The sequence below is a fragment of the Lissotriton helveticus genome, chromosome 2_1, assembly GCF_964261635.1.
Source record: "Lissotriton helveticus chromosome 2_1, aLisHel1.1, whole genome shotgun sequence".
In the NCBI taxonomy this organism is placed as follows: Eukaryota; Metazoa; Chordata; class Amphibia; order Caudata; family Salamandridae; genus Lissotriton; species Lissotriton helveticus.
The window spans coordinates 1,676,083,050-1,676,099,176 of NC_136059.1; the positions used below are offsets into that span (position 1 = coordinate 1,676,083,050).

At 46.2% G+C, this 16,127-nt stretch overlaps 1 protein-coding gene across 1 annotated transcript in view; it reads left to right on the plus strand.

The window, feature by feature from the left end:
• Nucleotides 1-16,127, plus strand: part of LOC144818836 (uncharacterized) — a 1,999,126-nt gene that overhangs the window by 93,248 nt on the left and 1,889,751 nt on the right. Inside the window, 2 exon segments of the mRNA XM_078676624.1 lie at nucleotides 1,570-1,659; nucleotides 1,751-1,869. Of these exon segments, the coding sequence (XP_078532750.1) occupies nucleotides 1,570-1,659; nucleotides 1,751-1,869 (209 nt within the window).

Consider the following 16,127-nt stretch of genomic DNA (forward strand, 5'->3'; position numbering starts at 1 on the left):
ACACGTTTTTTTCCAAGCTTCGGAATCTGTGATCAAAGCTTTTAGTATGGAATCTGACCATGTATCACACTGAGAGGGTTTAAAGGGTAAATCAGAAGAGGATCAAAAGAGCGGCAGACTGTCTTTTTGTGATATTGACTTTTGAGAGGTAATCTCCAATTTGCTTTGGGAATCTATTTTTAGCGTAGTATAATGTGCTATAGAAGGCTCTGAACTCTTGTAGGATGCCAGGGTCTTGTTTGATATGCCTTACGTGTTGGCTTCTCTTTACCGCTATACTTTCTCTGGCTATCCTTACTCTATGCTTACCGCAAGCATTTTGTGCCCACTCGCCCCTCCCAATATAATAGTTTTGTTTTGTTCAGAGAAATGTACTATGCCTTGTTTGTATCTTGCATTTTAACCTGGGATTTCATTGTATACGTTTTATATTGTCTCTCTTTTCGCTCTCCTCATTCGTTCTAGCCAAGATGGCTTTTACAGTGGTTGTAGCGACGGATCGAAGTGTCTCTCAAAGGATCTTAATGCTGATGATGCTTTAATTTTCAGCTAAATAGCGAGTGATTTCCTCCTGGGTCTGTCTTTTTGAGTGATGGTGTGTCTGTCTTCATTGATTTGTTGTAACTATACCTTTTATGGATTTCCAATATGAATTGGACCAGTGCGTTATCAGATATTGCCCTAGCTCAGAGTTGATTACTTTGGGAATTATTTGTGGTGTGCCTATGAAGTGTCCAGTCTTGTGTATGTGTGCTGGGATGCACAGTAGTTTGTAAAATAGTTATTTGTTTAAATGTTGTGTCCACGAAATCTTTTCACCCTAGATCCTCTAGCCATTCCTGCTTGCTTCCAGAGATGGGCCCCGGCTGGAATGTCCATATCATTGTCCGTCACCAAGTTAAGGTTTCATCCAATCCAGACTTCCTATGTGTTTGTAGAAGGTTGCTTGTAGTCTGTTTCAGAAACCCTTCTTGGCCTTTGTTAAGGGCATAGATGTTTGCTAGAGTGAAAGTGAGTGTCCCCCATGAGATGTGCAGGGCTAAGACACATCCACTGTCTTCCAGTAAACCATCCCTTAAACTATGTTCATGTTTTTCTGCGTATATTCAGTAAATTAACTATAATGTACTTATTTTATTTACAACATTTCTGGATCTGGTTAATTCTGAAACCATTTTTAAATGCAAGAAACTTTTCTGTATTTCATTTTAGTACTGAGTCACGTGGCACTACATGTATTTATTCTTAAGGGTACTGACATGTACCCCTTTTCTCTAACTTCCCCCCCCCCCCACCAAGTAAAAGCTTTCAGCTTGGAAATTATATTGTCCTTGTTCAGGAGAAGGTAAGGAAGCTTTTGGTGAGTATAATTTTCTTTTTCAGCAATCCTCTGCTCAACAAGCTAGTAACTTTTGCTTCTGAGCATGCATCCCAGTTATTGGTTATATTGCCATGACCACCACCATTCTTCCGAATTGTGCTGGCACATGGGTTCATCAATAAAATCAAAAATGACTCTGCATTTGTCACAATGCTTCTTGAAGTAATTATTCCATGTTTTCTCCATAGATCGTGTGTTCCACTCTGAGGAAAACACAGACAAAGTGTACCACGAAATGGCAGTCCCTATAATTAATTCCGCCATTCAAGGATACAATGGTGAGTTTTTCTTTAAATCTTTGCTTTTAGTAGAAGTTTTTTTATATGCCTTTTCTGTAATCTTTTTCTGGAAATGTATTTTTTTTTATAGGCACAATATTTGCTTATGGACAAACCTCTTCTGGGAAAACCTACACCATGATGGGCACCAACACATCTTGTGGTATTATACCACAAGCCATTCACGATGTCTTTAAAGTCATTAATGAAGTAAGTTTTATTACTTTTGTATCTAAGTTGATTTTGCAGGTTCCTATGTTATTTTCTGGAAGCTTCTTGATTATGGCTGCTTCCCCCTCACGTCTTAAACATGAACTCTTACTGCTTTATTTGAATCCTTTCCTTGAAGAAATATGCCACAGTTGTAGCTAGGATTTGGATAGGCCATTGGTGTGATCTTCCTGTCTTACCATATTCTTCATTTCATTACTCCATGTGAAGTCTGGCTCAGTGCTACAACTCTAGGTTTTGCTTCTGCGCCAGGATCCTCCAGGATATTGCGGCATAATCTCGAAAATATGGTACTAGGCAGTAAATTTTGACTCGCACAAAATGTTGCTGCATTTTTTACACAAATCAAGGACACGTACCTTAATGTCTTGCCCACATCCATATAATAAAAAAACATGGACCCAGCGAGCTGTAAACAACCCATTGCTGAAGCAGCTCACTCTACTGGCACTTGTCCTTTCAATATACTTTTTTCTCCCTGGATACATTGTTACTGTTTGCATCATGGTTTTAGTTTCTCAAATACCCATGTATGTAGTTATTTTGTTACCTATTTCAGTGACACTGGTCTATCTGGAAACCTTTCCATTTAGTTGCAGTCACCCAATCCCTCTGTCTTTATGGTTCTCAAACATTTCCCAAAGACTAACATCATTAGAGTATTTTCACTGAGCAAATCATGGAATGTGCTTTATTTTACCCATGTAGAACTAAGTAATAACGTGAGTCCATTATATCTTGCAGTAGATCTTTCTGCACTTCGTGATGCTTTCTAGAAAGGATTGTGCTACCTCAGCCTTTAAAAAACAAAAGTGATCCATCCCCGCTATTGTGGAGTGCTTGGTGTTTTCTTTTATCTTGTGTAAGAGCATCAAAACTAGGAAGCTTAAAAACCTTCCTTATTAGGCCTTGTCGGAGACCGCTTATGCACCGTCGCTTGCAAGATATTTTGTAAGCTTATAGTGGGCTTGGAGGTGAAGTATTGGTAAGAAATTGTTGGCTTAATCTTCACTCTAGTTTGCATGCTTCTTTTTAGTTCGTGTGTGCTGACTATACTTTGCTTCGTCTTTTTGATCCTACCCTGGAGCATGGCAAAAGTACTTGTGTAACTTCCACTGCTTAACTTTTGAGAACTTTTTTCTTATTGTTGAAACACTTCCTGCGAGTGCCTGTGTCTATCCAACGTGCTTCTTTTTACATTCATTTGGTAAAAAATTATCCTTATTGCGCTTTTCATATGTACTTTTCAAAATGTAATTTCCATTTGTTTCCTTCTCGTCCCCTTCTTTAGTTACTTTCCCCCACCCGACTGCCGTGTTTTTGCTTGCCCTCACTTTGTTGTTGCTTGCACCCTCCTGTTGTGTGTTTTTGCTTGCACCCTCCTTGTGCCTGCTAAGGTGTTGATTCTGCCTGCCTGCCAACCATTTTGTAGATTGCCCCCTCCCCCTGCCGTGTTTCTGTTCCCCACCCACTCTAACAAAAAAGTGCAATGAACGACACTACAGGCTGCATTACAGCTTTTTTTTTTTCTCACGCCCTGTTTATTGCTCTCCCTCCCTCAGTCATGCCTCCTGCAATAAAAAAAAAAGCACAATGATGTGGCCAGCATGGCTAGGTTATATATATATATATATATATATATATATATATATATATATATATATATATATATATATATATATATATATATATATATATATATATATATATATATATATATATATATATATATATATCGTCTCCTCTCAATGAAAGAAGCAGGAACCTCAACGGGGAATTCAATGGCAGAGCCTTTAATAACAGATTGATGGCGAATGCATTTCGGCCGGTATGGCCTCATCAGCGCCTGCGGTGGAATAAACGGAAGTCCTGATGCTCTGCAGTTAGAGTGCACCTACTCGCGCTGGATAGGTGCAAATGATAGCTCCGCCCCTCAGTAGAAGGATCCCCAGGTGATGATGCATAGGGTCAGAAATTTTCGGACTCCATTGCCCAGGATGCAGCAGTGGCTCCCAGGTGGGTAATACTGTGGGACGGTATTGGTGAAATCCAATAAAATAGCTATGGGAGAGGTGCTCTGCACAGCGTTCTTCCCGCAAACTGAAATGAAACGTCCCGCCTTGAGTCCCCAAGACCCCATCAACCATTAGTCCGAGCAAAAATAATAGCGTGAGCAGGAGGTGCATACAACCCGCCCTGGCTGAGAACAATGTCTTGCTGTATCGCTGCAAATCCTCGGGCTGCCGGCGAGTCTGGAGAGATTCAGTAAATGAAGAAACACGCAGTGCCGAGGCAAACTCCAGAATCTCCAGTCCACTTGTGATGGGGGGGGCTCCTGAACCGCGCTTCTGGAAAGCGCGCAGTTATATGAAGTAATCGTCTCCTCTCAATGAAAGAAGCAGGAACCTCAACTGGGAATTCAATGGCAGAGCCTTTAATAACAGATTGATGGCGAATGCATTTCGGCCGGTATTATATATATATATATATATATATATATATATATATATATATATATATATATATATATATATATATATATATATATATATATATATATATATATTAAACTTTCTACTTTTATTTGTGTTGCCCATCTGTACAACATGACCACAAAAATATTGACAGCTAGTAGATCTCTCGTAGGTGAGGCTTTGCCAATGCTAGTTTTTCTTTTTTGTAGGGTGTTTAAACTTGCTACATTCTTAAGGACGTTCTCCCCGATCATGGACATAAAGCATGACTATGACTGTCCCTGTTTTCTCAGGATTTCTTCATTTATGGATGGAAGCACACTTGTATTTCAATGTCTGAGAGGGAAAGGTGTACTAATAAAAAAATAAAAAAAAAATATTCCTGCTTCCATAGAAGGAAACTGTTAGAAATACGCTATGACTCTTGAGCTTGGCTTAAGAGCATTAAATGGTAGGACAGCTTCGGACCCTTTGGGTGCCCACACGTACAACAGGGTGAATCACACATCGAGGATTGATTATATTCTCCTTGATCTAACTCTGGCAATTTGTCCAGGATATGGCAGTTATACCCACTGTAGATAGTGACCACAACTTGCTGTCTTTAACCTTAAAGCATTTGTGGCCTAGACAAAACAGCGTAGCCTCAATATGTAAGTCAAAGTCCAACAAAAACGTCTACCCATCCAATTGTGGTAGACGCCTCAAGTGGAGTAAAATTGCCTTAGATGAAGTGAAAGTCCAGGCTATTGATATGTTATTAACAAGTACGCTGGGCGCAATGAAGGTGTCCACGACAGAGGATCTAGATCCCTCTAGAGTTATGATGCTGTTCCAGGAGGCTATAACCTCCATAGGGAATGAATTTATGGTACCAGTAGTAGGGGGTAGGGAAACTGGACACCAGAGGCCCAAGAGGAAGCAGGGATGGTATACACCAGTATGCAGACAGATTAAGTCTGCTCTAATAAAATCTGTCAAGGCGAGGTCACAACCCTTAATTAAACAAGCCAGGAAAGAGTATAACTTGGCGGTAGCAAATGCTAAAAAGGAGTGGGAGAACTTGTATTGGCAAACCCTAAGAGAGGCTAGCGCAGGGCAGGACTCCGGTCGCTTCTGGAGTACTATAAGGGCAAAGAACAGGCCTGATAGTAACCTTATTACCTGTAACATCACGGGGCAGGCTTGGTTTGATAATTTTTCCACTTTGTATTCTTGCCAGCCAGAAGCTTCTATTATTTCCGATCCTGGCACCACTCTAGTACCATTCGGAGAAAACACCTTATTCCCTTTTACAACTAAGGAGATGGAATATGCGATCAGCTGCATTGTGCCCCAAAAGGCAGCTGGCCCCGATGGTATTCCTGGGGATTTGCTCCGCTCTAATTTACCAAAGTGGGGGAAGCTCATTCATACCTTACTTAATGCTATTGACAATGGAGCGGCAATCCCAGAATCCTGGAAGGGGGCGGAGGTCGTCCCTATCTATAAAAAGGGCCAGAGGGACGACCCCTCAAACTACCGCCCAATTAGTTTATTAGACTCTACCCAGAAGGTTGTGGGAAAGGAGATATTAGAGAGAATACATCTATGGGCTAAAGACAACGAGATTTTCTCTGATTATCAAGCCGGCTTCAGAGCTGGTACCTGCACAATAGAGCAGGCATTTAGACTGTTGTTAATTTATTGGAAAACAGTGGTTATAGGCAAAGGCAGTCTTTATCTCATGTTTATCAACTTAGACTGCCTTTGACCTTGTACCTAGAGGCTGCCTATGGGGGGTGCTGTCAGACATGGGGATCCCCCCTAATATTTTGTCTATCCTTGTGAGGTTACATGAGGATAGCTTTGCGCAAGTTAAGTGGGGCACCGAGGGGCAGAAAACTAACAGGATACCGGTGGGGAGAGGGGTGCGTCCTTGCCCCAACCCTTTTTTCGCTATATGTGAATGGGGTTGTTGAACATCTGCTTGAAAAACCATCAGACGCACCATCCCTGGCGGGGGAGCGAATCCCTACACTCTTATTCGCCGATGATACGCTCCTACTATCTAAGACCCCGATGGGCCTTCAAGGCCTTCTAGACAGCTTTCAGGCTTTTTGCACCAAGCGTGGTCTGGTAATCAACACAGAGAAGACCAAGTACTTGGTTCTAAATCCCCCGAAAAAACTTGGCCGACCCCCTATTTTAAACCAAGTATCCCTTGAGAGGGTCACAGTATTTGATTACTTAGGTATTCGTATCACGGATACCATGCAGTGGGCCCCTCCCCTTACCAAAATGTTGCTAAGCCATAAGAGGGTTACGGGGGCGCACCTTAAAGAGCAGCGCTCCTCCACGACCAGGCCAATTGCTCCTGTTGATATTTATAAGGCGAAGGGTGTCGGCGCTGCCTTGTATGGCGCTGAGCTCTGGGGCTTTTCTAACACCGATGTTTTAACTATGTCTGAGAACAAGTTTTTAAGGGGCATTATGTCACTTCCGCAGAGTACACCAACGCTACCATTGCTGTTTGATCTGGGCTGCCAGTTAATTAGCGAGCTGGCAAAATATCGGCCGTTGTACCTGTGGGCTAGACTGTGGCGAACCCCCAAACTTACCAAGTATGCAAAGGGGCTAGCGGAGGTATTGTCAATGGCAGGATGGCAACAAATAAAATGGCTTAGAGATCTTAAATTCTTATTAGGGGAGTTGGGACTTAGCGAAGCCTGGACTAGCCGGTCTTCTCCCCCGAAAGCCACCGTTAAGATCCTTTACTGGAAATGGGTTGCCACTAGAACCACCACTGACCCATCTCTTGGCAGGCTAACGGAAGAGTTTCTAAAATACAAGGATGCACCATTCCGAGAGCTCTATCTAGATATCATCTGGAAACCCTATGACCGGGCCCTATACTTTAGATTTAGGGTTGGGGCTCTCACTGTGCGTGCATTAACGGCTCATTGGAAACCCCCGTTCCAAACTACACCTTTTTGCCCTTTTTGTACAACTAGCATCGAGACTGTTACACATTCTATTTGTTTGCCCGGCTTATGTACTCCCAGGGCAACGGTGGCTCAAAGCCATTTGTCGGGTTATGGGTACCAGGCATTCAAGTGAAGCATTCCGCATCTTAATATCAGACTCCCGTACATTATATGTCTGTGGTCTAACCAAGTTCTTATCATGGACATGGTTCATTAGAGCAAAAAGGCTTGCGTTACATATTTAACTTCCTTGTTTTATATCCTACTTTTCAAGAAAAGTTTAAAAATGTGTGCTCCTAATTGTAAAAGAAAGTTGTCTTTGTGTAAATGTTTTTTATATCATTGTGATGCTTTTATGATATGATTTTATCGAAATAAAGCCTTTGAACTGAACTGTTAGAAATACGACACTCGTTGTTTTCTTAAGTCCCCCCTCGATCCCGAGACCAAAGAGACGCGTTTCGGCTACACAGAAGCCTTTGTCAATCTGATGGGCGCCATAATTATGTGAGTGTAAATAGCCCTGCCAATTAAAGTCATGCATCGACATGGAAACAATACTAAAGCGTTATCGAAATGCACAGATGTGAATCCATTACGGTGTTTAAATATAATTAATCCTTGAACCTAGACGATGTGACTGGTGTGGCGTGTATATCTATCTATCTATCACTTTCTTTTTGTCTTTAGGGCCATTACTCCATATGCCATGCAGTTATCAGTCTACTGATCTTAAGGTACACAGTGTAGAAACCCCCCCTCTCTTGCCCACTGTGAGTACATCTTCGCTTCCTCCTGACTCCTGTAGTGCTACAAAGTGGGGCAGGAGTTTATTTTATGGAAGTTTTGAGGGAGACCGACTATGCTCCTTCTGACCTATGAGAAGTAGAAGTTCTAAAAAGGGTCAACTTCACATGTGTCCCGATTCAGTGGATTTGCCAGACAGCGACCTGGTGGTTTCTGCGTTCATTCTTGAAGTACTGCTGTTTGCATTTGGTAGTGATAATGGAATCGCAGGTATCCTGAGCGTAATTGCAGTTCAGCCCTAAAACTGCCTCCCTTCATGGGTTTCTTTGGGAGTGGCTCACATAAGTAATCTGCAGGAATATATATTGATTAGAAGAAAAAGCAGAGTTAATGACCTTTACGGCACACATCAATTCCTGCCTGCTTACCAGGGCACCGTAAGCCTCCCTATTCTCCACGGTGAGACACAGGAGGGAGAGACCATCCAGATAGGAAATTATCCTCGGCTTCGCCTCCACCCCCGCCCCATCGGCTGTGGTTCTTAGTACTCATCTATCAAATGTTCTGCAAATGCAGTGTTTAGCTCCTGTTGCGTATGCACCAAGTTACCACTCTTTGTCCCGCACCTCAATGCTGGCTGCATTTGCTTTTCTGAAATCTCTCCCTACTTACCAACATCTCTTGCTGGTACTCTAGACATGCTTATCCACTTGGTTCCATAATTCCCCAACCTTTTGTCGTTGGTTATTCCATTCTGTTATCCCCTGACATATTCGTGGGGATCGATTCGGATGACAATATCACTTGTTCTTGCTTGGGTAACTTTCCAATGTGCGTCTAATGCCCACTGTGGTAGTCATGCAAACCCACCGAAGTACCACCTTCATAGCATCCCAGTCCATGTCCGTTCTGTCTGTGGATTCCCAGTTAAGTTCAAAGTATTCCTCCAATTCTCTGTAAACAGTATCCCGAAATACAGAGTAAGTGCTCTAGTGCTTGTTGCCTAGCCTTCCATCCTTTTGTGTTCTCTAGCGCCGGAAAACCTCTGGGTAGCTGTGCGCTGTACAAATGTAATAATAATAATAATAATAATAATAATAATCTCCATGCTGCCACGCCATCATCAATAATGAACTCAACCTATAATAATCAGTTGAAATCTAATAAATTAAACAGTGGGACTCGCTTGGCTCACAGGCATGGGCCGCAAGAAGCTGTGTTCTTGACTGTGGGAGTGGGCAGTGACCCTGGAGCGGGCCCGGACCAGTAAGTTCAGCGGGAGCGGGTCTGTGGGAGTCTGGGGGAACTCGCTCAGGACTCGACTGTCATTAAACGAAACTGCTGCGCAGCTTCATTCAGGCCCTGCCTCGCTCTCACCTGTTGCTGCTGTGCTGTTAAAGTACTTTCTACTTTTCAACGCGGCCAAGTTCGCCAACCAACGTCGTCCAGATCGCGATCCCCTCTCACTAGTCACTTTGAACAGCGGCAGCGTGGCCGGTTGAACCCAGTCGGTGCGATGCGGCCGTGCAGGTATGCTGGGGCGTGGTGTCAAAAAGCAGCGAGTGCGCGCTCATTGATTAATTGCAATCTAAAAAATATCTGCGCGCGCTGCTTGCTGCCGCGCACAGCCCCAACCCCTGCAGAAGACCAAAGGCCTACCCAACTCAGTGTCCCGCCCACTGGGCCGGCAACACTGAGCCACTGCAGTGCATGTTTCAGAAGAGAACTTACTAGTGTGGTTCATGAGGTGTGTGACTGAGTCGTGATGCGGAGTCAAGTGAAGTCAACAAGTACTTCAACAAGTTACAACAGCCATGCCAGCACATCTAACAGCAGCACATACGCGGTAGAAGCAGTGTGCAGCAGTGGCACTGATTGAGCCACTAATTACTCTAAAATCAATTACGTGCACTTAACGCACCGGCACAAATTAAGCACTGTTTGGTTTCAAGGAAGGCCCTGAACATGTGCGCAAGACCCTCCATTAGTGCAGATGTCGACAATCTCTGTAGGAGTCGGGGCGGGTGTAGCAGGCCACAGTGTCCACAGAAGCCGCCCGTGCGTGAAGATCCGCAGCGAGGGCAGTCGGTGTGTCGCACCTGAGCGCAGGAGTGCCCGAGGTGGACACAAGCCCACAGTGTGTTCAGGGGCTGCCAGTGGTACCCGAGCTTTACTAACTAACTTCCGGCGATGGCAGTCGCCCCCCTGCCCCCGTCTGTGAGGATAGAAGGATCTTTGCTCCTGATCCGCACGTGCGGCCCCCCCCGCCCCCCCCACCCCCCCCCACCCGCACTTCATCCCCCTTTTTACGCAGAGGGCCTCACCTCTCCCCACACTTCCTCCCACTGTCATGGCAGAGCCCACAGTGTGCGCGCGCAGAGGACCCCCCATCTTCTGTGTACACGCAGAGGCGCTCGTAGCCCTTGTGAAGGGAGAAGCTCTCCTCCTCCCCTCCCCCTCTCTTGTAGAAAGGCCCCCGTCCAACAGTTGCCTCCTTGTTTCTTAAACTGGCAATTTGGCATACATTTATCACAACGAGGACCTCCTGTGAGGTTAATGCCCTTCCATTCTTGGTGTTTTACAGCAGTTTTAAGGTGATCTTAGAGTTTCTCGGTCCTCAAATGGTTGTCATTTCTGATATTTATGTTTCCTTTGTCTTCATTACTTGATTTTACCCGCGAGAAAGTGTCCCTCATGGTTGCTGAATGTCACTCATAAGTACAATGACATTTTGAACATGTCACTCATAAGCAGTCTGAAACCTTGGCAGCTATGGTGTTCCTGTTCAGAGTATCGATCTGCTGTAGCAGCTTGAGCCCTCTTGAACCTGGCGTCTCACACTGCAGGTATTCCATGGCGTTTCTGTTTATATTTCATATTTCAGATGCTTTACGTAATATTGCATTCCCTAAGATCATCACCAACCTCCAGGATTCTGTTTTCACAGTGTGGCTTGTTTGAACCGTGTCCGTCTCACAAGGCCTAGCGCTTGTAGTGAGTAATGACTAAATTCTTGGCACTCGGCCCCCATCAAGAGGCGCTGTGAAGCCGCCTCCGGTCATTAGCGGGCTTATGCGCTCACTGGAGACACTGACCCGCAGCTACCTGGTTGCTTCCATTAGGGCAGCTGGTGCAGTTGCACCGGGTCACAGAAGCCTAAAGGGCCCGCGGAATCAGGATTATTACTCTACTCGCGACTTTCGGTGGGCTGGGTTCCACCAGGTTTCAGATGCTGTAGGATTTAAAAACAGGCAGTGCAACGGGTCCCTTTGGGGCCCTGTATCCATGGCCTCTAGTTTACAGGAAAAAAACGCTGATCGATTTCTGAACGGCGAGTGTAAAGCATGTATGGTAATCCATGCTGTTTCCCTAAGAGCATTTCTTATCTCGGGATGTTCTGTTAAGGTATTTTGTTCCAGGCAACAGGTTACTCTTGTATATTGAACGCTTTGAATTGAATCCATCCAGGTTATTGTAGGGGAGAGGCAGGGCGAGTTTCTTTCATTGCCTGTCAATGGGTTAAAAAAGAAGTTCAGAACACCTGGCCATCCAATCCTTGGCCTCCTTTGTAGAGTGCACAGAGCAATGCCACGTGATTTTCTGCAAATACATGGGTAGGTTGGCATTGTATATAGATTTTAGTTTACCTGTGTGAGCCCTGGGGTCCTTCTCCCGTCCTACAATAACCACAATCCTTCCAACACACCCGAGCGTTTCATTGGCTTGTTGTGCAACCGAGAGGTGCAAGGCAAAGCAACAAGCGGAACACACGTGTGATCTGCAAGAAAATGGTCCATTCTCCAGGCCACGTCCACCTTTCAACCCACCAAAGAGCGGGGCAAAGCCAGCACCTCTTTATGCCTAGGGGAGAAATTATTTTCGGCTGCACGAGGTGTTATTGTGAAGAGTCTGGGTGTAAAGTTAATGTAGTTACTTTCTCCTCATTCCTGATTTTCAAGCAGAGATGGTTGGCAATGAGAGCACTCGATGAAATTATGTGGCAATGGAGTAGAAAAGTGTGGTAGAGCTAAATTATTAGTTAAATTATGCGCTATATTGCATGACGTAAAGCAAATTATGCGGAGTATTCTGTTACAGACATACATTTGACCTTTTAGCACAATTCGAGAAAGATCGGACAGCTAAAATAGGCTTATTAAGGAAGAAAACTATACACATTGAGCAGGGATCTTACTGTATATGTGTCACTAATAATAATTGATTTGACCTCATAACTGCACGCGCGCCATGTTGATAACCGTGCCCTGGAATACATCAGATTGCACTAGAACATCTTCCTTGCTGCACTGAGCAGAACACAACGCGGTGTGTACACATTCCTTACAATAAAATGCAAGCCTCATTTGTTTGCTGCTTTCCTGTGATGGTCCAAAACTGGCCTTTAGTTTTATATTTACTATTTTTTTACACTGCAAGGCACCTTGAAGTTGCTGCTTCTATGAACGGACCACCCTGGCGTTCGTTTCAGATTTACCAGGGCCAGCTTTAGCGCTGGTGGCGCCCTGTGCTACAATGTTTGTTGGCGCCACCCCCAATGCCCACCTCTGGCACGGATTCCCCCACTAGCACCCTTTAACAGGGCCCCTCAAGTCTCCATAACCACTATCTCTCAGATTCATTTAGTTTTATAGCGCCACTCATACCAGTGTGAGGTGTCGGAGCTCTTTACACCACACACATTGCATAGAGACAATCATATGTGTGTAAATCAGTGTATAGGAAATGGTACTCAGACAGGACTACAGGGTGTAGGAGTGAAATGTCATCGATATTGTTAGGCAATATAGTTTGAGTCCTTATTCTTTAAAGTACACATCCAGAATTTAAAACGAAACCTCATTGTTAGGGGTTCTCTTCCATAATAAGAATGGTTTTCTACCCAAAAACTCTTTTCACAAGATTATGATGATGAAAGACTGAGCAAAAAAAAAATATAGTTTTAACATATGCCTTGCAGTTTACACACAGCTGATTGACAGTTATTAGCTCAATGTTCTGTTTTAGGCTTTTAATGTTAAAGTATGTTTATTGAGTTTTAAAACAGAAAAAGAAAAAGGCATGGCATAGCAATGGATAATCAACAGGCAAGTTAGGCAAGCGAGACAGACAGACACGTCTTCTCTATGAAGCGGTAGGTGAGCAAGATAAGCGTGCTCAAATGGAAAAGTGGTGCCTGGAAGTCTAAAGAATCCCCCAATCGGGGCGACAAGGAAACAAGCCAGCCCTAAGAACCCGCCTCCCTCCCAAACACCCAACCCCAACGCCCCCCCACCCCACCAGTACGCCAGTCGTCTATAGTAATCGTGTGAGTTGTAGCAAATTAGAATGTATCAGGGTGCCTCTGGTTGTGTTCGGTCCACAGTGCAGTCTGTGAGCCGTAGAATACGAAGATATTTCGGGCAGGTAATTTCGTGGAATTCCCTGGAGAGCAACGTCAGGAGCGGTTGCCAAGTGGTGCGGAATGTGTCAGTGGTGTGCGTGAGCGTGGCTTGGATCCGTTCCATGCCCAACGTGAACCACAGCTTGTGCAGCCAGCCAGTGTGGGTGGGTGGGTTAATAGAACCCCAGAGCGACAGGACGTGTTGCGAGGCTGCCTGCATTGCAATGCCCATCTGTTTGCCGCGAGTTGATCTCAAGGGGAATGTAAGTGCATTAGGAAGCCCTAAGAGTGTGTATGCTGGGAAGCGTGGGATCTCGGTGTCGAACGTGGAGTCAATGTCATCCAGGACGACCTTCCAGTATTCCTGTAAGGCGGGACATTCCCACAGGAGGTGAGTCAGTGTACCTCGGCTGCCACATCCTCTCCAACACAGCGCGCTACGGGTTGGGTTGCCTTGATTGAGTCTCGCCGGGGTAAGATGCCAGTAGATAGCTAGTTTGATCGCCGATTCCCTGGCTTTGGTATTTCAGGTAGTGTGGGCGGCCCTGAAGTATATGTGGTTCCATTCCACTGAGGAAAGAGATCGGCCAAGTTCTGCTTCCCAACGCCGCTGTCCAGCGGTCTTATCAGGATCTGCAGCAGGGGAGAGCATCCGATAGAGGTCTGAAATGAGATGTTTATCTGAGTCCTTGGATACGAGCCAACGTTCGAACGATGTCATTTGTCGGCCCACCAGAGGGGCAACGTCCGGACTCAAGAGCCAATGGCGGATTTGGAAATATTGAAACATGTGAGGGCCATCCACTCCATAGTCTTGCGAGATGTCGGCTAGAGAGAGGAACCCCTCCGTATCAAAGAGGTGCCCGGCTGATCGGCAGGGCGTGTCACGCCATTGCCGGAAAGCTTGGGTATCTGTGCCGGGTGGGAATGCGGGGTTGTCAAAGAGCGGGGTAAGTAGGGACGGGAAGGTCGTAAGGCCCCGTTTGACCGCTACCATGTCCCAGGCTGCCATAGTGGTCCGAGTGATAGGGGAGCGGAGGAGATAACGGGGTCTGTGCCGGCGCGCAAGAAACGGTATCTTCCACAGGGAGGTCTGCGCCATGGCCCTGTCCTGAAAGAGCCATCTCTTCTCTGATTCGGGTCGGTACCACTCCACTAGATATCGAATTTGCGAGGCCTGAAAGTATTGTAGCAGGTTCGGGATCCCGAGGCCGCCCTCGTCTACAGTCCTATGTGCTACTTGTCGATGAAGTCTGGCGCGCTTCCTCTCCCACACAAATTGGTGAAGGTCATGTTGGAGGTCAGCTAGCATTCCCATCGGCGGCGACACTGGGAGAGTCTGAAAGACGTACAATATTTTGGGTAGGACCGACATCTTTATCGCTGCGATCCTCCCGAGTAAGGAGAGGCTGCTTTGACCAACGCGGGAGATCAGCCCGGATCTGGGATGATAGGGCAGAGTAGTTGTGAGCAATCGTCGAGGTCGTGGAGGAGGTCAGGGTAATCCCCAGGTAAGGCAATCGAGTGGTGGACCGCAGTTGACACCCGAAATCAGGCGGTGGGATGTTGGGAAGAGCATGGCTGCCAAGGGGCAGTATCAGGGATTTCCCTTGGTTGACCTTGAAACCGGACACCTCGCCGAATCGCTCCAGCTCCGCCAAAAGCGCCGGTATGGAGCTAGATGGGCGGTCTAAAGTGGCAATTATGTCGTCTGCGTACAGTCCCACCACGTGGGGCTCGTTGCCGAAAGACATTCCTATAATGTGGGGATTGTCGCGAATTGTCTGTGCTAAGGGCTCCACGTATAGAGCAAATAGGAGGGGTGAGAGGGGACACCCCTGGCGGGTTCCTCTCTGTATCTCGAAGGGGTCGGACTTGAGGCCACCCAGCCGGACACGTGCCAACGGGCGGTGGTAGCAGCTCGCGATCCAGGCTTGAAACCGGTCGCCAAGGTGGTAGCGCCGCAGCACAGCCTGCAAGTAGGTCCAGTCGACACGGTCGAAAGCCTTCACTGCATCGATGGCTAATAGGGCAGAGTCGGAGACCTGGAAATGAGCTTTGTCCACGAGGTGCAGGATTCTTTTGGTATTGTCACTGCACTGGCGGTTCGGGACAAAGCCCGATTGGTCCGGTTCGAGGATGCCCGGGAGGCAGGGGCCCAGGCGAGCCGCCAGTATTCCCGTAAATAGCTTCAGATCTAGATTGAGTAAGGAGATGGGGCGGAATGCAGAGCAGTGTGTTGGGGGTTTGCCCGGCTTAGGCAGGACCACAATGTCGGCTGCAAGCATATCGGGCGGGATGGAGCTCGGCCCTCCAAAGGAATTAAATAGCCTGGCGAGGACAGGCGCTAAGACTTGGCCGAAGGTTTTATAAAAGCCCGATGAGAAGCCGTCAGGGCCCGGGGATTTAAGCGGACGAAGGCGTGCAATGGCAGCGAGGATCTCGTCGGGGCGAATGGGGGCGTCAAGATTTTCCACGCTTGCCGGGCACAACGGCGTAATATCGGCCGACTGCAGGTATTCGTCAATGGCTGTCGGTGACTTTTCATCCGCGCTATACAGAGAGGCATAATAGGTGCGAAAGGCTGAGGCGATCTGTGCATCTTCGGTAACTGCATCGCCGGCGTCGTTTAGCAGCGACGTGATTTTG